Raw genomic sequence first — 23,444 nt, forward strand, 5'->3', positions numbered from 1 at the left:
AGGGGCAGCGTGGGAAGCCTCTAGCCAAGAGAATGGGCAAGTTGGAGTGGAACCAGAGCCCTTTGTGCAATTAACCTGCCATTTCTTGATTTCACACTAAGCTGCGTCAATCTTGCTTTCTTGACAGCTTCAAACTTGGTATTTCCGACTCCAAAGGAATGGTGAAAATGCCACAATGTGTAGCCTTATTGGCACTGGGAGAAAATAAAAATAGTGTAAAGTGGAAAGTTAAAACTGTGTTTATGATCGTAGGCTGACCCTGGGGAAACGTCATCCGAGGCTCCAAGTGAAACCAGGACAACTCCAGCAGAGAATGGGGTGAATCACACCACAACCCTTGCACCCAAGCCACCTTCCCAGGCTCCACACAGCCAGCCTGCTCCAGGTAAAGGGTGGGACAGTGCTATTTGCTAGCACTCCAACCTTCAGCTTCTGGGCTCCTCTGAGGGCTCTGGGATATAAGCATGGCTTTGTGTAATGTGGGTGGGTAGGTGGCAGGATGGGTGCATGGTTGAACGTTAGGAGGCCTCACAAATCTTCACTTGGCTCTCCTGAGAACCTAAAACCCCCCTCAGCCATTAGTTGTTATCTGGGGGTGAATTATGATCCCTCCACTGATAGTTTGAGTTTGTGAAGAGTTCTACAAGCAACTTACAACTATGCCTTAGAAGCACGTTCTTGCTTCTACTTCAAGTCTCTGCCAACATGTGATTGTCCAGTAACCTTAAATGTCCTCCTATGCTAGCCTGTCTGCTAGGCTTGCATATGGGTTTGGTCATCTCCTCATCATCCCAGTCCTCAACAGGGTATGCTCTGTTGTTGTTTGATTTGGGAGGTGATGATGCACTTCCTGAAGGGCACGATGCCAGTGGAGGAAAGCCAGGTCAGAGGGTATGTGTGACTACTGGAGTGCCTGCTTTAGCTTCTACGCATCAACCAACGCTGCATTCATTTCTCTTGCTTCTCAGAGGAATATAATTTTAATGCATCTCATATTAGCATTTCAGCTCACTCTGGTTAATTGTGTGTGTGTGTGTGTGTGTGTGGTGTAGTGTGATGTTTGTCTCTGTGTGTGTGATATGTATCTCTGTGTTTGTATGTGTATGTATATATATATAGTATAAGTCTATATATACATATATATGGACTGGGCTTATGTGAATTTATGTGTATGAGTAGGGTGATGGTGGGGATGGTGGTGGTAATGTGAGTGTCTGTGTATGTGTGTGTGTGATGTGTATGTATGTGTTTGTATGTGTATATATATATGTGTGTGTGTGTATGATATGTATGTATGTGTTTGTATGTATATATATATATGTGTGTGTGATACCTATGTATGTGTTTGTATGTGTACAAATATGTGTGTATGTGTACACACATATGTGTGTGTATTATGTGAGTGGTAGGGTGTGTGTATGTGTAAGTAGTGTGGTGGTAGTGGTGATGACTGTGTGTGTGTGTGTGTGTGTATATGTGTGAGTATGTGTGTATGAATGGGGTGTGTGTGTATGTGTGTGTGTGAGTGGTGTGGTGGTGACCGTGTGTATGTATGTGTGTACGTGTGTGTGTTCTCTTAACACATAGAACCCATCCTGAGGGCAGGTTAAGCTTCATGCATGCTCTACAGTCACCTAGTGCCAAGAGGTAGCATGTATTTGATCCGTCCGCTTGAGTCAGTTGATAAAACAGGGGGAGAATAAAATAAAATACTAGAGTGGGACTGTGCCCTTTCTCTTCTCTGTCATAGTGGAATATGCCATTGGTGACATTCAGATCTTGTCAATGATGTGCAAGGGTGCTTTTCCTGAGAATATGCTTTATAAATACACATCCTACTTCACTTGAATCAACCACGCATGAACTGATACTCTGCTCCCATGAAAGCCAATGAAATCAGTAATAGGAGATGGTTAAGCATACACAAGAAACAGCATTTTCCAATGGTATTATTTACCACATGCAAAAGTCTGCAGAGCTTCTGAACTAGAGTTTATTGCTTCTAGGAATAAAGGAGAATTTGCCATTTTAACATTTTGCTTCTTAAGTGATACTTAAAAATAATTAGGCTTACAGGAGACAGTTAAAAAATATTACAGAATCTGTGGTATAAATTCTCCCCTTCCCCTAAAGTCAGCATTCAGCAAGAACAAAGCAAGCTTTCAAAGCAAGCTCGCCTTCTCTAAGCTCAGCCCGCCTTGCACCAGGCTCTATGTATTGCCGTAGATTCGCACTCGGGGTCCCACAGTGCACTGCTCACCGTGTCTCCACAGTTGCCTTCCCTCTGGAACAGCCCTCAACTCTTTCTTGTTTCTCGTACCCTGATATTTTATTATTTAAAATATCCCTTGCTTGCTTTGAACTGCCACAAAGTTTTCCTGTCGTCAGATTGGGGTTCTGTTTTGATGCTGTACCCTTCCTAACGCATTTTGGTGGGGACAGGTGATGTTGACATGTACTACCCCTAGGTCAAAATGGCTTCCCTCTGAAAGTGTACTTCCCACCCTGTGTACAAGAAGAGACATTTTGAGGGTGTGTAAATGCCCTATTACACCTCACACTTTGCACAGCGATCTTGGAGTTGATAAAGGTTCTTTGGTCAGCATTCATTCTTTAATCATGTCATTCCTGATTTTGCCAGAAGATGGCGGTAGCACTGCTGAGATTGAATTTCTTGTTTTGGTCTAAGTGAAGGGATGTCTCCCTATACATGGAGAGGATATGGAATTATTCATCGGCACTGGCTTGAATCCAAGTTACAAACTAAAAAAGTAATTGTGTGCTAAACAACTTTCTAACACGATTAGCCATCGTCTCAAAAAGAGACTTAGAATCAAGGGGCACAACTCTCCCAGTACTGGAGATGAAACCCCGATGGCCACACCTCCATCTGCAAACATGCTTGTGAGAATGAGATAAAAATCTGAAAGACAGAGAAGGCCATTTCTTTGATCTTTTTGATTGCAGGGTCTGTGAAGGCACCCGCCAAAACAGAGGATCTGATTCAGAGCGTATTAACAGGTGAGCACAAACCTTTTCTCCTCATGGCATTTGGCAACTGAACATTGCACCGTAAGTGTAGGGAGGCTTGGATTGCGCCTGGTCAGGGACGGCGTCAGAAGGTTCCTAGGCTCCTGGCAGTATTCTGCTTTTTACCTGGTGATGTTCGCTGAAACCTGTCAGCTTTGCAAAAGTGGGCAGGGCTAGGGATTTGGGATATAGGAATTTTATGCACACAGTTATAGTCCTCCAAAAAACATATAAATCATTCATAGAGAAATTATGAGGAGCTTTAAGACAACAAAGCGTGTTTTTAAAGATTTCCACGGGAAGCAATACAACACTGATGTAGAAAACATGACCATGATGTATTATGTTAAAATATGTAAGTGTGTAAATACACAGAGGGTCGTACACCACCCTAACTGTGGCTATCTCTGAACAGTCCACCCACTAGTGTTATGTGTCTTTATGCAAATGAACAATACTTTTACATTTTGGGATATTCCAAGGGATAGCCTTTTGCCTGGAGGATTTTTTAAAGATTTTTTAGAATGTCTCTTTCTTAGAGATCGGAGCACGGGGGGGGGGGGTCCCATTTCTAAACCACCCATGGCTCCTGTGTTCTAGAAACCGTTTTTTCTGAGGTGGAATTGATTACCAGAAACCGCAGCCGTTCTCAGGATTATAAATTCTTAATGCAATCATTAATATGAACCGTAAGGAGTCAGTTTGAGCCCGAGGAAACTGTTAACTACGTGTATCTAGTTTTCTCTGCAATTTCTTCCTTCTAAAGGAAGAAAAAGTAGTTGTCAGGACAGACACATGGTAAGAGAAGGAGGTGCTTAAAGCCCTTGATGCTTAACAACAGAAATTTATCATTTTGATTCCCATTTATGCACAACCCATTTCTCACCATTGCTATGGTTCCTGATATATATTATTTCCAAACCTCTTGACAGTTCCAAATATTTATGGTATCTTTTGTGCTGTTGTTCCCAAAACAGAAAGTTCAAATTGAGAAATGGAAACATGTGAACTCTGAGTTAGCTGAGTCCAAATAAATAATTCACTGGAGTTAAGACAGCATGCATTGAAAGGCTCCCCAAACCCCCAAACTTGTAATTCTAGGGCAAGTAATAATGAAGCTAGTGTGGGACTTCAGAAGTGAGAATGCATTTTACACATGCTTATTATAGAAGTGATGATGTGTGTCTATGAAGTGATTTAAGGTCGGACTTTGTCACATTGACCATTTTTTCTCAACATTGGATAAAACGCTGCAGGCATACAGGTGACCCACTAGCCCTGCTGAAGCCTTTGTGGAAAATTATATGAAAGGACACTTTCTTGGTACACTTGACTGACATATCCCCTGAGACGTAGGGAGAAACCTATGGTGTGTCCCTTGTTAGCGTGTCTGCTGAAGGATGCTGAATCTGTGTGATTATTTACCAAGTCACTTCTACAGTGGTTCTCAACCTGTGGGTCGCGCCTCCTTCAGCAAACCTCCATTTCTAGAAATACTTACATTATGATTCAGAACAGTAGCAGAAGTACAGTTATGAAGTAGCGGCAAAAAATGTATAGTTGGATTTCACCACATGAGAAATTAAAGGACTGCGTCATTAGGAAGCTTAAGAACCATTAAACATTTCCTTAATTATTTTGATTTAACCATCAGACCTATCTTTAGTAGGAATGCCATCATCCCTAAAAAGGATGAAGCTGGGGACCTCCTCCATTCTCCTCCAATGTGATACATCCTATTCCAGCCTTTAGTGAGACTGGGTTATTAAAGTCTAGTTTCTGCTTCTCTGCAGAATTTCCCTCTGTGTAAAGGGAAATCCTCTCTAGAAGGTTGTGTTCCCTTCTTGACCACTCCAAATTCACAAGGAGCTGGCCTTCTTTCCTCGTGAGTAGACCAGCCCTGGTATGCCGTCCACACTTGGGGTTCCTCTATGATCATTCAGAAGTCAGACTGAAATCGATGTGCTTGCTTTTGCTTGGTGGTTTCCACTGCCAGTTTCCTCCTCACCTTCCCCTCCCCTCAGTCCACAGTGAGTCCCAGGCACCCAAATCCCCATTCTAGACCCTCCTTCTAGGAAAACCAACCTTAAAGCCCCAGAAAAGGAACTGGCTCTCTGCAAAGGTTGGTTAGCACAGTGGTTAGCAAGAGCAGTTGTCTGACAGTTCTGACATCCAAGCTGTGTTCCTTAGCCTCTCTTGGTGGGGATGAGCTGTCCCTCTCGGAACAGAATGCCGCTGTCCCTAACCCTGGACTCTCAGTTCACTCTGTCACTCAGCTCTTACGCTCTTCTGTTGCAGAAGTGGAGGCGCAGACCATTGAAGAGCTCAAGCAACAGAAATCGTTCGTGAAACTTCAAAAGAAGCACTACAAAGAAATGAAAGACCTGGTCAAGAGACACCACAAGAAAACCACCGAGCTCATCAAGGAGCACACCACCAAGTACAATGAGATTCAGAATGACTACTTGCGAAGGAGGGCAGCCTTGGAAAAGTCCGCCAAAAAGGATAGCAAGAAGAAGTGAGTCGATAAAGAGATTCTGCGGTCGCGGGAGTTGATGTCCTATGTGTGGTGCCGACACCTTTTTTAACTGAGCCACCTCAGGGAGCAAAGTGACAGCACCTGCTCCACCCTGCCCTTCTTGGGTCTTTTCAGTCCACATAAGCTACATTTAGTTCCTCCCTCCTACCTTCCTTCTCTCCCTCCCTCCGTCCTTCCCTCCCCCTTTCCCAGGCTAGTCTTGGCTGGCTGAACTCCTGTGACCCTTCTTTCTCTGGTTTTGGCATAGCTGGGACTTCGGGTATGGATTTCTTCATTTGAACAAATTCTGGAGTAGATATGCAATCATACTTCCAGAGCCTCTGCCCCATCACTCAAATATCATGTAGCTGATCACACACACACACACACACACACACACACGCAGTATAGCAGCTCCCAAAGTGTGGGTATGGAGTTCTTATATACCTTGGATCTAGTTGAACAGACTACTTACCATGAGGAAGAAGAAGCATCAGCTTCCTTTCGAGGCCTGAAACCCATAATGATCTGATAGATATGGTAGGGTCTGGGGCTCTCACAGTACATTCTCTTGTGTCTCAAAACACTCAGAATGTGGCAGAGAGAAGCAAGCCTAGCATAGCTATTAAGTAATATTATTATTGTATTTCTTGTGCCCTGTGGATAATTCGATGATTGCATACAATTTTACCCTTAAATAGCAAATATGCAGGCATGTTTGCTGGTGAGTTTTATCTCAACTTACACAAGCTAGAGTCCCAGGGATGAATGTTTGATGTGCGAGGGCTATTTTACTGTGTGTAGTGCTGGGTTAGTGGTCCTGGGGTCTATAAGGAAGCAGGCTGTGGAAGCCATGAGGAACACGTCAGGAAGCAACGTTTCGCCATGGTCTCTGCATTAGTTCGTTCCTCCAGGCTCCTCCCTGACTTCCTTCAATGGCAGATTGTCACCTGGAAGTGTAAGGTGAACTTGTCCCTTTGCTCCCCAATTAGTTTTGGTCATGGTGTTTCGTCACAGCAACAGAAACCGAAAGCATCACAATAAGGAGAGGGAAATGGACAACAAATATAACCGTGCAGCATAACCATGAAGACTATCCAAAAGAGGAACAGCATTTTGATGTAGAATGACCTCAGAGAAAAGAACAGCGCCCTGTGTTTTTAATTTTTTATCGCAGGGCTAAGGATCCCATGAACTTGTCCATGCTGGACAAGTCCTTCATTACTTAGCTGATACCCAGACCCTAGAGTTTTGAAACAGAGTATCACCATGTAGCTCAGTTTGCCAGCTAGTTTTTATGAGAACTTGAAACAAACTAGAGTCAGCTGAGAGCAGGGAATCTCAGTTGAGAAAACGCCTCCATAAGATTGGCTGTGGGTAAACCGGAAGGACATTTTCTTGATGATTGGTTTGAGAGGACTCAGTCCATTGTGGGCGGGGCCACCCCTTGGCTGGTGGTTCCGGGTTCTATAAGAAAGCAGGCCATTGAGCAGATCATAAAGAGTGAGACAGTGCGTTGCACCTCCCCAATCCGCCACCTACGGCCTTTGCATCAGCTTCTGCCTCCAGGTTCCCACCTTGTTTGAGTTCCTGCCTTGGATTCTCCCAATAAACTCTGACCCAGGAAATGGAAGCCAAGTAAGAATTTCCTTCCCAAACTGTTTTTGGCCATGATGTTTACATCACACACTAGAACCCCTAACTAACATTTTCTCTTTCTTCCAAAGATACTAGTCCCTAGGTTAAGACCCATCCTTATCCAATGTTAAACTAGCAAAACTCTTACATTTGCAACAGGCAAATTTCCAAAGGAGGTTTCCAGGTAAACTATGGTTCTTAGAAGGACGTGTCACTCAGGGGCACTAAGCACTCAGGGGCACCACCCTGTGCGTTCCCCACAGCAGCCCTGTGAAGTCTATGCAGACATCTACCACAGTGCAGCATCAGGGAACTGAAGCCCACTCATACCAGGGCCTACTCAGAAACATGAGCAGAGCACAGGATGCGGCTACAGTGGGGCCGAAACACGGTGCCTACCCATCAGCTATGTTCTGTGGCATGCTTGCTTAGGAACCTGGCATGTGACTGTTTCTAGAAGGGGTACCCATGGTCCCACAAAAGCATTTAGAAACTGATACCCACTTCAGTGCATATCTCCATACTATGACTCTATTTAGGAAACAGCGAAGGCCAAGTAAGATTACTCAGCAATTATTCTAACTATTTGAGTTTACTTTGCTAAGTTGCGATCATATATTTTCTTGGAGAATCCTTTGCAAGTTAGTTGATGATAAATAATCTCTTGCTTTCTAATCAATGAGGTTCATTTTTATTGTGAAAATATTTTCTTCAATGTTTACTAATTAGGGAACTAGAAATAACACGAAGGTACCAAGTTTTCCTATTGCCTTCTAATGGAACAATTTTTATCTTCCTTGGTTTTATTTAGCTAAATATCACAACAGCCTTACATCATAAACTTTTATTCTTTAATGAACGCTAATAGCATTGTGTAAGGCATTGTTTTAAAATCATCATGAACACCAGTTCACACGATTTAAACTGAAAACGTTGTGTATGGTGTTAAAACTTAGAGTTTTGAAGATCTATAATTTTTAATAGTATTCTTTAGTTCTATGTCAATGTACACTTGAGATTTTAAATAAATATCACAGTAGTGGAAGAAGTGCTTATAAGTCATTTTTCCCTTATTTACTTGATTTTCTGTAGTTTGGATTAAAATATTCCTTTGTTTTTTGGTTAGTTGGTTAGTTTTTGAGCTATATAGACTCTGTATAGCTCAGGTTAGACCTGAGCTAGCAGAGAGTAGCCTCGGTTTTGTAACATTTTACAGTAACCTACCCAGAGCTGGGGTCACAGGGTAAGAGTAACAGATTACTCTTATGAGATGTCCTTATTGTTCCTGTTAGCTGATAAATGGGGCGATGTGGTCAGGGTGACCCAGCAATCATCAGAGATGCAGGGAACTGATGTAGATTTCACAGTCTCAGCTTTTCTGGAAACGTGTCATCAGCTCTCATTAAAGTTTTTCAAGGGCTTGACTTAAGAGGAATGATTGCCACTGAGAAATACAAGCGTTTCCTCTAGCTGGAAATTCTGTAAGTCATCTTGAAACTGTGGCTGTGTCAGCCGCCTGTCCGTGGTTGAGAGCACAGCAGGCTGTGGTGCATACACCTCTTACAGGGCTCTGAGTCATCTTCCCCACCAGGTAGGGAGAAGCAGGAGGCAGCTTCAGAGCCATATTGTGGCATATGATGTAACATGGGCAGCTGGAAAACACAGTGAACATGCAACGCTTGTTTTTAAAAGTAGCAAAAATCACCTTCCCTTGGAGGCTGAACAGAGGTAAAAGGTAGCGTAGAAGATAGCAGGTGAAATGTGTCACTCTTTCTGGGGTAGCTGAAGGCTAAATCAGCATTTATCTGTTTCTGCACAGTCGGAGAAGGCAACATTTGCTCTCATTACCTCCTAAGAACTCCACTTTAATGATGCACACATTATATTCTTGTTTGTTTTTGTAACATATTCTGAAAATTCCTAACACAGCATCAAAATGACGTCACAGGAGACATGTTTATGTACATGCCTCTAGAACTCACAATGTCTAAAGAGGCAAGTAGAGGAAGCCAGGCCAGGCTTCCAAAACCTTCTCTTCTACTAGAATCCCACACATGCAGGGTCTCTGTGACCACCATGACCAGCAGAGTAATGATCCACAGGAGGCAAGGAGGTGGTTTGGTTCAACATGATGAAGTAAGGTGTTGGTTCAATCTTAAGGAGTAGGACAGCAAGTAGTTTATTTCGGGCATATTTTAGCACAGCACAATCTGGTGAAAACATTCTGTTGACAATTAACTCAATGACATGTGCACAACAAAGCACAAAGTAAACAAGAGATTGGACAGGACTACATTGAAGCTCTTTGTAAAGTGCACGTGATATCCTCCATAAAGATGGGTTTATAAAGCTCATGGTGTCTGGGGAGAGGGTCTAGTGTGGTGTCATCCACACAAAGAACATATAGGTCACCAGCCTATTAACCATATCCATGATGAATCCCTTTCTTTGAAGGGACAACTCTGTGTGTTTAACATTCCAGGTTCCCTAAGCAGAGAACTCCATACCTCCTCTACACACACACACACACACACACACACACACACACACACACACACACACAAAGAGGGGGGACAAGGACAGAGACAGACAGAGACAGACAGAGAGACAGAGGGAGAGCAAGCCTATGCAAGTATGTAGAAACTTTATGAAAGCTGAAAAACTCATGCACATACACATCTTAGACAGGAGCCATGAGCTATATGTGGCTCTTAGGCCCTTGAAATGTGGTTCATTTGGACCAGAGGCATTGCTCAGTGGAAAAATTTATATTTAACCTGGGCAAGAAAAAAGTGCATTTTATCAGCACTATGATGTAGTTAAACTATGGAATACATGCCAGATGTCTCTGACCCTGTTACAAAAAGAAAACTGAAATAAGTCTGACATCTTTTGGCTTCCTTTAATTGGTTAAGCTAATATTTATATACACAATTATTATTTTGAGTCCAGAGATTGCCATGTAACTGAGGGGCACTTCACAATCAATCTATTTTGAGTTCCTGAGTGTTAGGAGTACAGGTGTTCATCTCACCTCCAGCTTATATCATATCTTATTAAAATCAGTGTCAGTCATTTCTATTTCTTGTTCAAAGATGGCTAGTACAAGTTTTAAATGACATACCTAGTACAGTATCACACACATGCTCACATCGTGTTTCTGCAACACAGCACCAACTCTTGATACAGGTTCTGTCCCTGAACACTGAGTTAACCTCTTATCCTCTGAGGAAAGGAAATATAGGACAGATAATTCTACTTCTCTGATTAAAGAAAGCTTGCATGTTCTTCCCTGGGGTGGAAAAATGCTTTCTCGGTATCAGATCTCCCAAAGATTTATTTCTAGAGGCTCTGATGTGGCTTTGAGAAGGAAGATGTAGAAGGATTACCACTTTTCAGATTGTCTATCAAAAAGCAAAAGAGTCTCAAAACATTTCATATCTAAAGATGGATCAGGAGACGCTGAGACCCTGGAGTCCTAGCTATGTCTTCCTGTCTCCCATCTCCCTTAATCTCCAAGCAAATCCTACAAATGTCTCTGAGTTGTCATCGGACAATGCGTTCAGTGCAGCATTTTCTCATTCCTTCATCCACCATCTCCCCTGAGCACTCCATAGAGGGTGAAGAGCCCTTTACGCAAAAATAGCTTCTGTCTGGATGTAGGATTCACACCTTCTCCTTCTAGTGGCTTAGTTTTTACCCCCCAAGCCCAGTGCCCTTGCGAGAAGGCCTTCCGGGACCTCACAATCACTTGGTATCTTCTGCACAGTTCCTGAGCCAAGCTCTGTGTCTTTGCAGATCTGAACCCAGCAGCCCGGATCATGGCTCATCCGCCATTGAGCAAGACCTCGCGGCCCTGGATGCAGAAATGACTCAGAAGTTGATAGACTTGAAAGACAAGCAACAACAGCAGCTGCTTAACCTTCGGCAAGAGCAGTATTACAGTGAGAAGTACCAGAAGCGGGAGCACATTAAATTGGTAAGCCAAAAGGTGTGAACGATTGTGTTTGTGCAGTTGCCAGGCTCTGCGGAGGAGCAAATGTTTGCTGCTCTCAGGTGACTCACAGGGCACAGTGCAGAAGCGTACAGCCCCAGCGTGGAGAGGGCAGAGGCTTCTCAGTGTCCTGTACATTAACACTCCTCCTCATGTTTGAGGAGTTCCTCTAATCCCTCCGTGGAGCTACGTTTCATTTTTACCTTTCATGGATTATTTTTGAGCATCGATTAGTTTCAGAGCATCTTTGAGATGGCACAAGGAGTTAAAAAAAATCTCTCAAAGGTAAAGCCTGGGCAGCAAGTAAATTTTCGCTTCTACTTCTGGATCACTGAGATTTTCAGGATCAGGCATGATGAAGCCGCATGCTTCCCATTGTCCTGTTTTTCCTTCAATGCCTCACGGCTACCTGTGAAGCGAAGGGCACCCTCTTTGTTAGTGATGATGTTTGCCTGTCAAAATATTTTTCTCTTGGATAGCGAAATCCTTGATACTGTTTTTGATGCTTTCATAAATAATAGGAATATTTAACACGCAGAAACACACAACGGGAATGTAGGAATGAAGTGTTAGCCCTGAAAACAAGCTAATGCCCAAAACAAAAGTATTGAACAAACAGCCTTGACCAAAAGGGCAGCATACCAAGGAAATGCTTTCCTAGGATTATCAGCCTGTTGCTATGAGTCTGTCCATGTAAGGAATTCACTGTGTATAAAGATACAGTCTAGAAAAGGAAGAAAATCTTGGCCAATTGTACGTCCAACAAGGAATTAAAACCTGTAAAGAACTATACAATTTAAACCCCATGAAAACAAGCCATCAAATCAGTACATGTGCAATAGTTGAATAGACAGTTGTCCAAAGAAGAAAGACAAATGGCCAATAAAGGTACAAACATGTTCAATATCTTCAGCTGTCAGGGAAATACAAATTACGACTGCTTTGAGAGTCCATTTCACCCAGGTCAGAATGGCTAGAAACAGATGACAACAAATACTAGTGAGGTTGTGAGACAGGACAAACTGTCACAAGTTGCTGTGGAAGGTAACCTAGTGTGGCCATTATGGGCATCAGTTACACAAGCCCTCAAAAAACCAAACTCAGCATTCCTCTATGACTCAACTACCCAAAGGAATCCTGACTCAACACATCTCAGAGATGCCCGCACATTCATTTTTATCTTGGCCCTATTCACAGCAGTCTGTAACAGGGAAATGGCCAAGGTATTAGTCAGAAGGAGGAGGAGGAGGAGGAGGAGGAGGAGGAGGAGGAGGAGGAGGAGGAGGAGGAGGAGGAGGAGGAGGAGGAGGAGGAGGAATGGCTAGAGAAAATGTAAATAACACCCAGAGAGTTACTTGGCATAGAGAAGAATTAAGTTATTTCACACGCAGGAAAATGGGTATAACTGGAGATTGTCAGGTTCAGTTAGATAATCCAGACTCCAAAAGACGTAGAACATGTTCTCTCTCATGTATGATTTAACTATAAACATTTGACATGAAAAGAGAGCAGGGGCTCTAAATGGGGAAGGAATGGGAAAGGAGGGTAGGAGGAGAACAAGAAAAGTTAATGGAGAAAGAGGGAGAATAGCTCATCTCTCTCATAGAAGCTAGGTTTGTGAATAAGCCATGCATGACTGTATGTATGTATGTATGTATGTATGTATGTATGTATGTATATACATGCACACACAAACACATAAATACAATTCATGAACACAGGAACAATAGTGTTTGAGAGGAAAGAAAGGATCAGCTAGAGGTAGAGAAGAAGGATGGGGGAAGGGAGGAGGATTGGCTATAAGTAAGACACAGTGGGACATGTGACTGAAAATTTAACAGTGAACCCCCTTGTTTCATGTGCTAACCTGAACTGTAAAAGAAAGCATACTGTGTGATAGGTGACTCCATGTGATGCTTTGGCCTTCATCCTGGATCCTTTATGACAAAACAAAATTAAAAAGTCAGAATCACATGACTTACCTATCCAAAAATCACATTCTACTTGGCCTGTTATTCTCAACTTAAGGCTTACATCAGGATCCTCTGGAAGGCTGGTTAAAACTCTGATTGAGGCCCTGTCATAAGTTCTAATTCAGCAGTCTTTCATAGAATGGGTTCTTAGTGACAATTCTGTTCCAGGAACCCCTTTTGAGGACGTGGAACTTAAATGTATTCAAGATCCTAGAACTTAAATAAGTTCAAGGAAGTGTTTTTAACTTTAGGTGAGTTGCCTTGTGGGTAGACTAGTGAACCATAATGGGCCAGACAGGTAGCTTAACAGTTAAGAGCATTGACTGGTCTTCCGGAGGATCTGGGTTCTGTTCCCAGCACCCACATCTGCTTGTAACTCCAGTTCTGGGGCAACCAATGCCTTTTCTGTACTCTACTGGTACTGCCTGCATATGGTGTATAGACATATACTGAGGCATACGTGATGCTCACGCATAAAAATTTTAAATTATTATTTTTCCAAAAATTGAAGCAGTAAAAGAATACTTGAGAGGGGTGTGGGATAGAGGTGAGGGAGGGACTCCCTTGACAGATGCCAGAGGGCCAAAGTTAGCTTTAATAATAGATGACAACTGTCCTTCCAGATCCAACCACTACTATCTTACTTCAGTAAGTTACGGCTGAAACTCCAGACTATAACAATGAAGACAACAGCTGTGTGTTGAATATCCACTGGTGGCCCGTGTACTACATGACTAAGTCAGTTACAGGAATCACATTGGGTTTACTCTTCAGAGCACTCATTACCTTTCAGGATTGTTGTCTGCACTCTTTCCATGTGGTGACTTTTCCAAGGTGTTATGACTAGAAAGTGGTACATCTGTGATTTGAACTTTGGCCAGCTGCCTGTAGATTCTCTGCTTCCTAAATACGACACAGCCTCCTCTCCTGCTTCAGGTTGTAAGCCAATGTTTTATGAAGGGCTTGCTTTGTGTTTCTTGCTTGTGCAAAGCATATATAGCCATGTATTTCTTTTTGATGGCTTGTTCTCTCTCTCTCTCTCTCTCTCTCTCTCTCTCTCTCTCTCTCTCTCTCTTCTCCTTTAGGAACACTGTCTCACATATCACATAAATGCAAAATCATGACCAACCATCATCATAAGCAACACTCTAACTTTTAGCATCCCGAAAGGAAAAACTACTTTGTCCATTCAGCGTGGAGGAGTGCAATGAGGAATGTAGAAAGCAGCTGAGTGCCCTTCCTGTGGGGTGGGAGGTATCAATGTTCTGGCAGAGGTGGGATGCTAGAACTTACGCCACTCCCTTCCACTGAAGGAAGGAAATACACACTTTGTAGAACTAATTTCTCATAAAACATGAATCTGTATCCAGATCAACATGCCCTGGTCAGGTCAAATGTTAACCAAGCCTCTCAAAATGCTCACTGGCTCACCACCGTGTTTGTGAGCCTGGAGTTCAGATAAAGCACTTATGGAGGCCTTTGTTAAGAACGCTAAGACCCAGACTCCTTAGACTTGGAAGCTTACAGCTTATTTCAAGGCCATTTGGCTTCCACAGTTCACACTCCATCACTCTACTTCCAAAACGAATACCACACTTTTTTTTTTCCAATTCCGAATGTAATACCTGGAGATTGGTTTGCCCGAGAATTTTTTGAGTGAAAGCTGGCTGAAAGTGACAGTTTTCTCTTTGGCAGTGTGTCTGGATGATGAGTGACCTACCCAGGCTAAATCAGACAAATGCAAAGTGCAGGCCCCAGGTACAAGGGTGATGGGAAATTTAAAGAGAAGTTATTTCATTTCCTAAAATGCTTTAGGGTGAGAAGTACACAGGTTGCAGTTTTTGCATTTCAGAGACTAAGAGGCCACAATGTCAATAAACTCCTAACCAAAAGTCCACTGAAAATAGTAACATCAGCCCAATATTCTGATAGATGATAGACAAAAATAAGTAAAATGCACTTGAGGAAGTACGTGACATAGAATTTTAAGTCATATTAATTTTAATATGAAATCAGTCATAAAGACATCAGTAAGCTGACAGAAATGAGAAGCTGTGGCAACAATGTACTAAATCTGTAAACGGTTAAATGCTTCTGAAGCCATTGTTCATATTAACACAGGAGACAGGCAATACACACAGTTTGCACAGACGGTAGCTTCTGAGGTTTGAACCTGTTCGTTCACCACGCAGAGTGCAGGGCCCATCCCAGATCTGCTATATCATGTTTTGTGTTTCAGCTGAGTCCTGGGTGACCCGGCATACACGCAAGTCAAGGAAGCATGATAAACACCTGTCTGTGTTCAAGATTAGTACATTTTAGAATCTGCCTAAAGTTCCCTTAAATTAAAATGGGAACCACTGTACCCTTCACAACTTGATCAGTGAGCTAGATGGATGACATCTGTCTGTCACGGCAGAGTATGTCCCTGCAGGGCTTGCCTGCTGTGTTCACAGTAGAAGTAAGTCTTGCTCTAGTATGGAGGTGTGAAAACACAGAGGGAAGCCCACTACCACCACCCACGCACGTTTGTGAGCCCCTGCACTTCTCCAGGGAAAGCCTGAGTGCTTACACTACCGAACGAAGGACTCTGGTTCCCAGTACGGAACAGAAGCTTCATCCAATAGCATCTTATGCACCCGGGCCACGAAGGAAGCCTTGTGTTTTCTTTATGCTACTTGGATAAGATCTTAACTTCAAAAACTTTTTTTTATTTTATTCGAGTGTCTCTATGAGAGTATACCACGTGTGTGTGTGTGTGTGTGTGTGTGTGTGTGTGTGTGTGTGTGTGTCCATGAAGACCCAAAGAGGACATTCTATTTCTTGGAGCTGAGGTTACTGGCGGTTGGGAACCACCTGTTATGCAAACTGAGAACTACATTACTGTTCCACAGACCTGGATGGTCTAGAACTTTCTATGTAGACCAGGTTGGCCTCCAACCCTCAAAGATTCACCTTCCCCTGCCTCCTGAGTACTAGGCTTAAAGTTGTGTACCACATCACTGGTGAGGTTTACTTTTAAAAGTCACTAGTAAGCAATAACTATCAATAAGAGTTCCACATTATAATCTCCAGTAGCCGTCAATGGTTAGCCCCATGTCGCGTTCAAAGCTAAAGCACGCACAGTCGAGGGGTAGGGGTTGCTAGGGTTTTGTGATAGTGTTGATAGGTTTGTATCTCAGTCACGATGTTTGCCCCCCAGCTTTCCATTCTTACTCCTTCCTTTTCCTTTCAGTGCTGGGAACTGAATATGAGTCTCACAAATACTAGGCAAGCACTGGCCCACAACCCCAGCCCCTCACATACGCTCTGCTCATCCATTGCTTCTCCCTTTCATCTTAACTTTGTATACATCCTCGTGTCTGTCATACCAGCAGCTATTCTAAGACAAATCAACATTAGCCCACGCAGCCCTCAGTCCTCCAATTCCTGTCAACCCCAAAGGATCAAAAGATGCATCTTCAACCCAGAGCTCTGAGTGATTGTCACCAGCTATGAGTAGAACAGCTCATAGGCTGTGATGATGATACAGGAGTTAGAGTCAAATACCCCCTCACAGATCATTGCTGCTCAGTGAGTAGCTAGTTGTGTGGCTACTAAATAATTCTGTTTAATGAAAAGGAGAGTGATTATCAGTTCATTAGGCTGCAGGGAACAGTAAGAAAAGCATACATAGAATACTGCTGAAGTAAACATCTTTATTTTGTGTGACATATGAATTGGCTCGGAAGTCTGTACTTCAAACACGAATGTGTTGTCATTATTGACCTCCTGGTGCAGCTGGAGAGAACTCACTCTCTTCCTTTTGATGATTTGTACTGGCTCTGTGCTCCAGCTTGCTGTGAGACTCTTGAACTTTCCCCCTCTGTGGCCCTGCCTAAGATACACACACCAGAAATAATTACAGGGTGGGTGTTCACCATGGTTTGCTGGGGTCCTGTTACCTGTTTTTTTCTCTCATTTTCTGACTTTCGCACAGAATCTTTTTTTTTTCTCAAAAACTAAGTCATTTATCTTTCCTTAAAATGCTGCAATTTTTACCAGAAAATAAATGACAAATGATTAAAAGATTTTAATAGCAGAATGATAAATAAAGCAATTATCAAAATGCTTTATTTTGTCACTTTTCCTATCATTCCAAAATGGAGTTGAACACACACACACACACACACACACACACACACACACACACACACACACATACATACATACATACATATACACATATACACTATAAATCCATAGACTGTTCACAACTTACTCCTTTTACTTAGCACTTGGCCATCAGTGATATTTTATATCATATTTTAATGGTGTTTATCAATTATGAATTATTTATTGCTGTGAACAGACACTATGACCAAGGCAACTCTTATAAGGATACAATTTAATTGGGGCTGGCTTACAGGTTCAAGGGTTCAGTCCCTTATCATCAAGGTGGGAGCATCCAGGCAGGCATGGTGTAGGAGATGCTGAGAGTTCAACATCTCTTTTTTTTCTGTTCTTTCTTTTATTATTTTTTTACTATATTTTTTCTTGGATATTTTTTATTTACATTTCTTTTTTTTTTTTTGAGAATTCAACATCTTTGCATGAAGGCTGCTAGGAAAAGACTGACTTCCAGGCCGCTAGGACAAGGGTGTTAAAGCCCCCACCCATGGTGACACACCTACTCCAACAAAGACACACCTCCTAGTGGTGCCATGCTCTAGACCAAACATATACAAACCACCACAAGGCCATGGTGCTAAGTATGGTAACAAATCACCCTCTAGAAAGGTGATTTATCAACATGCCTCATCACCAGCACGGTCTGAGGTCCCAACCTTTGCCATGAAAGAGTTTTCTCTTTGTTTTGGTGTTTTTTTGTTTGTTTTTTTTTTTTTTTTTGTTTTTTTTTTTTCCAGTGCAAAACATGGGAGGTAATGTTTACTTCAGAATATGTAACTTTACTTTTATGAGCATGGATGGTCCTATTTCTGGATGGATACTGGCCAGCCACTCAGATTACTCTTTTCTACAAACTGCCTGTTTCTATCCATCCCTACTTTACTTTTTGAGAGTGCAGTTTGCCACTGATTTTCCCTAATTATTTTAAGAAACTGTACAAGTGTGGAGTACATACATACTGACACACCATCTAGAGCTACAGGAATGGGGTGCTTTCTCTGCCCATGAAAGAACTAAAGGGGTTAGGGATTTAGCTCATACAGTGGAGAGCACTTGCCCAGCAAGCGCAAGGCCCCTGGGTTCGTCCCCAGCTCTGGAAAAAAGAAAAAAAAAAAAAGAAAGAAAGAACTAAAAAGGCATACATGCTTTGGCAAGTCTTGGTGAAGCCACCATATGACATTAGGAAATTAGGGTCCCTATTCGGGTCCCCAGTCTCAGTAATAAAAAGAATTTAAGAATGAACATGAATGGAAATTCAGGGACAACTTACCCTCAGTGTTCAAAGGGAAATTTCAGGCAAGAAAATTCAAATTCCTTATCATGGAGGAGGAAAATGGAAAGTATAAAGACAAAAGAGCTGGTTATTTGAAATTAGCTACATGGAGGTCAGCCACAGGCCATAGGGCAGCCACACTGCAGGAGGGGATCCTATGAGTTGGGAAGCCTGAAGTACCAAGAAGTTTAATAACCTGCTTAGGCTCCAGCAGTACCTGAATCTTTCTGTGTCAGAGCTCAGAAAATTAGCGCAGACCAGGCTGGACCTCCTGAAGGCCCCAAGGAACTGGGCAAGAGAAAGGAAATTTGGGAAGGAAAACCTTATTGTCTTAAAGTGAACCTACCTTCCTAGGGGCAGTCCCTTAGCCAGGTTCTTTAAGTCAAGTCTAATAGAATTAGCTCCTTTTCGTTTCTATGTAGAAACTAGAATATATGTTTATTTGTTTTTATTAATATAACTACATATTATATTATATACATTTTAAATACATTCATAAATAGTAAGTAATATAAATGTATAAATAAGAATATCTTTTTATTTAAACATTTTCATGCAATATAGTATAATTATATTCTTTTCCCTCATTTAAGCTTCCAGATTCTTCCCTATCCACCCAGCTTTCTTTTCACAAAACACAACATTTTCCAAGAAAAGCAAAAAATCAAAACAAATCAACAAACAACCCAGTAAGAAAAAAAAATGAGACAAAACACAAAGTGCACACACAAGAAAATGGAGTTTGTTTTTTGTTTGGCCCAACTACTCCCAGGTGTGGATCGTTGCCCTTGCCTTTCCCGGAAGTTACTGAATAGGAAAGACTTCCCGGAGACGGCTTTGCGTCTACTTCCCCCTTTCAGTGCAGGGGTTTCTTCTGGTTTGAACCTGTATACCTCTGTGCGTGCTGTCCCAGTCTATAAGTTTCTTTCACATGAGTCCTTTGTATCAAGGGGACACTGTTTTTGGAGTCATCCACCCTCTGGCCCTTAAACTCTTCCTACTTCCTCTTTCCCATGGATCCATGAGTCTTAAGGAGGAATTGAAAAGACGTGCCATTAGACTCTGAGCCCTGCAAAAACCGTCCAGCTGTGGGCCTCTGCATTATCATCTTCTGCAGGAAGCCTCCCGGCTGAGGACTAAGTGATGCTCTGATCTACGAACGTGTAGCATTGTTTTTCCGTTGTTTTTTTTCTTTTTGCTATATTCTTTTTGGCAGAATAAAAAGATTTTTACCCAGGGGGCAAAACTTATCTAGTTTCAGGTATTGGGCAATTTATAAATGCCAGTTATGGGTTCCATCTCAAAAGTAGGCTTTAAATATAATTTTAAAAAAATGGCTGATTACTACTATAACATTTGTGTCACTATTGCAGATGTATATCTGTATATGTATATGTATACATATATGTGTATATATATATATGTTATATCTTTGGCTTTACTCTCTCTGTGTGTGTGTGTGTGTGCCCCATGCATGTATGTATTTTAGGAAGCTTCTACAGTAATAGGTACTCATAATGGCTTTTCAAAGGCCTTTAAAGTTAGCTGTCTCTCCTCATATTCCCATCTCTATCCTACACTTTCATCCCCCCCCTCCACCATTTCATCCTTCTATTCCAGTTTCCTGTTATCTCTTTATAACACTGTACTATTTGTCCTTCCTTGGATGATTCCCTCTTCCCCCACTGGAAACCTCTATGGAAACTTTCTTAAGAGTTCTTTTATCATGTTGTTTAAGTCAAGTCATAGGACCTGTCAAAAGTTAGAGATCTAGACTCTTTGATTCGAGCAGGTATAAATCACAGTGCAAAGTGGAGTGGGAAAAGGCATAGATTTGGAGCTAAATTTAGCAAAAAGATCAGTCTGTACATCTTTATAGTTCTCATGTGAGATTTAATAGAACAATTCATGGAAACGTAACATGACTAGAATATGGTGATAATCCTTTCCCGAAAGATATTCATGGGGTTGAGGGAAGGCACCATGGCTTATGTTCTCACACATGTAATTTTGATAAAAACTACTTCACCTCCTTGGTATCTGTATCTATTTCTAAAACAAGAAATGTATAGAAAATTCCTTTCCTTGATGTTAGTCTCTTATAGCCTGTAGGATGATTCACCCAGAGATATTAAAATAAAAAATTAGGATGTCTAGTTTAAAGCAACAGAATTTTAAACCTTGGTCTTCTTCCTTCTCTTTCTTTCTTTCTTTCTTTCTTTCTTTCTTTCTTTCTTCCTTTCCTTCCCCTCCCTCCCTCCCTCCCCTCCCCTCCTCCTCCCTCTCCTCCCTCTCTCTCTCTCTCTCTCTCTCTCTCTTTCACAACCCCAATATATTTGATTTAATTTAGTGGTGCTAATGACTATTTAGTAATGATTAAAGAAAACATAGATGAACAACAAAACCCAAGACCTGTCAGAGAACAGCTTTGGTTTGTGTCAACATGAAGCAGCTTGGGGAGGAAGATATTCTGATAGAAGAAAAATTGTTAAATAGGATCCACATTACTGGCCCTTAGCATAAACACCCTGGAATTGCAAGACTCACTGCATTTCATCTGGCAAATGATATATTTTGTATTTAGGGGAAATAAAAGGCAGACATGATACTTATCCTCATGGGCAGCTCTTCTGGACCTGCCTCCCAAATGGACTATAAAGCCCATGATTTATAAGCAAGTTACAAACAAGACAAATGTTATCTCCTTTGGTCAGGCCTGCAATGCTAATTAGCTAAAAACCCCTATTTGCAATGATGGTTATTTCAAGCAATTAGTATGTATTCGTTTATTCTGAAGTGGCCACCGTGGCTTTCAGAGTCAGAAGGCCTAAAGAGCTGCAGCGACACAACTCAACATGTGCCACTTAGGCTGCAAAATAGGCCGTAGCTGCTGCACCAGACTTACCGATTTGTAAAAAGGTGTTCAAGTATTGTTAGCTATAGCTTCATGGAAGGAGAGCATCATTTAAGGAAGCATATTATACTGTTCCAGTCCTGTCTTCCTATAGATAATCATGGCACTTGTTGTGATATAAATCCAGAATGAAGAAGTGAAATGAAATTATTTACAACATATAAGGATGCTGGCCAGATTTTCAAGTTTCTTTCCTTACTTCTGTAATAAAGGAAATTTCATCTAAGAATCATATGAGTATTTAAGTCTAACTATTTAGGTCTTGTCTGGTGTTAGAGTACTTTCTTGTCATTTATGAGTTCCTGGTTCTGATCCTGAGAACTCTGATAAACATATAGCACCAAAACATTTAGGGTCAAGTGAGTGGGTATAAATTATCTTTAATTGTGGAAAATAAAAATGAATCCTAGTTGCATGTGAATGAAAGACTGTTTTAAACAGTCAACCAAGATGGCTACCTTTTCACCTAAAACTTTCTTCTTTGGAGAAAGTCAGCTCTCTGTAGAGAGTGTTCCCTTTCCTCACAGTCAAACTGTCTGTGATGCCTTAGATGTTCAGCAAGGAGCTGCTGAATGCAGACATGAAGACTTTTTAACTTCAGTGGTCAAGACTCCCCAGAGAAAACATCTACCATGTCTTTAAACTCTCAAGGTTGTGTTTCGTCTTTGGATCACTAAATAATTAACATTCATTGTACATGCCTTCTTTGTAGAAGTTGAGCAGTTCATTATGGAAACTCAGTAGAGTGGCTTTGGCACTCACCAGGAATTAATAAGAGGGACAAAGGAGGGGAACTATGCGTGAGTTGATCTAACACTGGCATTTGTCTATCTCCCAAAGTCCCTTTCAGAAGAGACTGCAAATTTCTGTGAACACATCTTTTATCCTCTTTGACTTAGCATCACACACATCTGTGGGGAAAAAAAGTTCCTTCTTCCAGTGACTAAGCCAATTGAAATTTAGTTCAGAGTTAAAAACAAGCATGAAATTCTATTCTCTGGGGCTTTACGACCTTTTTTGATTGTTTGTTTTTGTTTTTGTTTTTGATTCTTTAAATTGTTTGGACATTTAACTAGGGAATTGCCATGAATAGTAAACAAAGTAAAAAAGATGCATTTGTTTGAGAAAAGAGAAATTAGATCAACAGTTAAAATTAAACATCATGTGTAGAATTCCAGATTACCATATGGAATATTGGTTCATTTCCTAGGAACTCTAAATCTTTTTTCTGCTGTTACTTTAATTGTTTGTCCCTGGAGAAGCTTGTAGCTAACAGTTAACTCCAAAAGTTAATCTCCTCTTCTTCTAGGTTTGTTAACAATGCTTCCATTACTATGAAAACCATTCTTCTGAGTCATGCATTCACATCTATACAGTGAAAACTTTGAACCAAAACTCAAGTTTTTTCACCTTATTTTGGGAACAATGGAGACTTTTAGTTTTGTTTTTGTTTTTGTTTTGGGGGGGGGGGTTGTTTGGTTGATTTGTTTTGGTTTTATTTTTGTTTTTTTTTGTTTTTGGTTGTTGTTTTTCAAGTTTCTCCAGATTGCAAGAGTTAGAAACTTGTACTGGACTAACTTGAGCATTAATATATTCTAGAAAAAATAAACAAGATAGAATCATGTATTAAAAAAAGTACTGTGGAAATGTAAAGAAGGGAATTAACAGAGATGAATCCAGAAACAACCTATCCAGGAAGACTATCCAGAAACTTCCTGTAGCTCTCCTGTGATTATTACCACTTTTCCCTCTCTGATGCTTCCCTTTAGTCTTAGTATTATCCTTATTGGAATGCGAGACAACACAGGGTTTTCATTTCTTTCTCCATTGACCTGTAGGTGAATCTTAAGGAAGAAACTTGCTAGGGTCATGGGTTGGCCAGCCTTGTTATCTTAGAGAAGTCACACGTGTCCAGAAGTCAAGCTATTATTAGA

At 41.5% G+C, this 23,444-nt stretch overlaps 1 protein-coding gene across 2 annotated transcripts in view; it reads left to right on the forward strand.

Moving 5' to 3' along the window:
* Positions 1–23,444, forward strand: part of Plcb1 (phospholipase C beta 1) — a 671,578-nt gene that overhangs the window by 558,784 nt on the left and 89,350 nt on the right. For both annotated transcript variants that reach the window (XM_032904282.1, XM_032904280.1), the window contains exons 24-27: positions 253–385; positions 2,968–3,021; positions 5,329–5,548; positions 10,985–11,165. In XM_032904282.1, coding sequence (XP_032760173.1) covers positions 253–385; positions 2,968–3,021; positions 5,329–5,548; positions 10,985–11,165 — 588 coding nt within the window. The remainder of the gene's footprint in view (positions 1–252; positions 386–2,967; positions 3,022–5,328; positions 5,549–10,984; positions 11,166–23,444) is intronic.

This window comes from Rattus rattus, chromosome 5 (genome assembly GCF_011064425.1).
Source record: "Rattus rattus isolate New Zealand chromosome 5, Rrattus_CSIRO_v1, whole genome shotgun sequence".
NCBI lineage: Eukaryota > Metazoa > Chordata > Mammalia > Rodentia > Muridae > Rattus > Rattus rattus.